General features: G+C 47.4%; 1 protein-coding gene across 2 annotated transcripts in view; it reads left to right on the top strand.

The window, feature by feature from the left end:
* The window catches only part of SLC7A9 (solute carrier family 7 member 9), a 42258-nt gene that overhangs the window by 39264 nt on the left and 1050 nt on the right, over positions 1-1944 (top strand). For both annotated transcript variants that reach the window (XM_018570751.1, XM_018570752.1), the window contains one exon: positions 1316-1490. In XM_018570751.1, coding sequence (XP_018426253.1) covers positions 1316-1490 — 175 coding nt within the window. The remainder of the gene's footprint in view (positions 1-1315; positions 1491-1944) is intronic.

Genomic DNA, 1944 nt, shown 5'->3' with positions numbered 1-1944 from the left:
TAAATCCCGCCCCCCCCCCCCCCCGGCTTCCCGATTAGCAGGGAAGCCGTCTCCATGCTCCCTTGTCACTTGGTGATGAGGGAGCATGGAGCCGGCTTTCTGGCCAATCGGGAAGCCGGGTGCCGTGTAACAACGCATTGTCCGGCTTCCTGATTGGTCGAGAAGCCGGCTCCGTGCTCCCTCGTCATTAGGCGGTGAGGGAGCATGAAACCAGCTTTCTGGCCAATTAGAAAGCCGGGGGGCGCGGAGTGACGAGTGAGCATGGAGCCGGCTTCCCAGCCAATCAGGAAGCCGGGCAGCGTGTAATGACTGGCTGCCCGGCTTCCTGATACTGGAAGTTTACGAGTGCTCGCCCAAATACTCGGCATTGGCAGCGATACCGATACTAGTATGGGTGCATCCGTAATATTTGGATTCAAATGGAAATAACGGTCACTTCTTTGAATAACGTATCTTTATCCTCATTTGTTGGCTTTGTGAATCGAGCCCGTAGAATATTTCAGTATCTCTGTTCGATAGAAGATCCTATGCACACCTTGGCACTTTTTTTGTTGCATATAGAATCTGTATTTATATTCAGTGCTGTGTGGACCTTTCTCTGTGAATTGGGTGAGGTTATGGTGGGTGGATGTGGGCTCGGTCCCCTAGAGGTTGCAGATCCCTCTTGATGTCAGCCCAGAATTTGCACCCTCAACATCAAGATACCGACATCCTCTCCGTGTTTCTTTCTTCAGTCACCCTTTTATGTCTGCAACTTATTGCTGTTCCCTTTCAGGTTCCGATTGTGATCCCCATTCTAATGGGTCAGATAGGTCAAATACCAGCTACTCCCTGACGCATGCTGTGGTTCCTCTCGCCTCCCCATTACAAGTCATAGAAGCCGGCAGAAGGACCCATAGCATGCAGCAGGGGTAACTGGTTTTCGACCCATATGGGTGGATTCTCACCTAACAGTAAGGATTTGTTTACAGATATGTCACTGAGATACATTATTACACATGATTTATATAGCGTCAACGCTTTACAATATAAGGAAGACATTACAATCACAATACAATTCAAGATGGTGAGGAGGGCTTACAATCTAAAAGGGAGGGGGGGACGTGATACATGAGGATCTATTAGGACCTTTGTCTGTGAATTGAGTGAGGTTATGGTGGCTCGATCCCCTACAGGCTGTAGATCTCTCTTGATCACAGGCTAGAATTTGAACCCTCATAATCGAGACCCTGACATCCTCTCCGTGTTTCTTTCTTCAGAGTCACCCCTTTTATGTCTGCATGGTAGACTGCAACTCATTGCTCTTCCCTTCCAGGTTCCGATTGTGATCCCCATTCTGATGGTTCTGGTCTCCATGTATCTGGTAATAGCACCCATTGTGGATCAGCCGGAGTGGGCCTATTTGTACTGCGTTCTCTTCATCTTTAGCGGACTCATATTCTACTTCCCGTTTGTGCACTTCAAGGTCCGATGGGCACAGAAGATCACGAGTGAGTATGGCTGGCGATGTTCATCGGATAAGGAATGAGCATACGCGCGCTGCACAGATTCTGTTTTATTATCCCTTTAGTGTACATGTGCATGCATCCAAAATCTCTCTAAAACTGCTGCTTGCCCAAACAAATCCAACTAGCCTTGGCCACTCTTCAAGAGTAAACCTGCCGCCATCAGTGAAAACTGAATAAGAGCTACAGGCAGCTGCCGTTCTAGGCCGAGCTGGGCTCTGTACTCTTCCAGCTTCTGAACCTCCCTATTGGTCCTTTCATTTGATAGGCAACATCACTGACCGGTGGTGGGAGTTACCTTTATTTTAAATGATTAGAAATATATTTAAATAACTCTAGAAACAGAAAAGGAAAATTGGAGGGAAGTGTACGGTTTTTTTAATTCTCACCTCTGAACTATCCTTTCTGTGACCTTACACACATCAATGTGCTGTGTAAT

Source organism: Nanorana parkeri, unplaced genomic scaffold (genome assembly GCF_000935625.1).
Source record: "Nanorana parkeri isolate BGI_ZX_2015 unplaced genomic scaffold, ASM93562v1 scaffold1590, whole genome shotgun sequence".
Classification (NCBI taxonomy): Eukaryota; Metazoa; Chordata; class Amphibia; order Anura; family Dicroglossidae; genus Nanorana; species Nanorana parkeri.
This window is presented reverse-complemented; position numbering and strand designations above follow the sequence as displayed.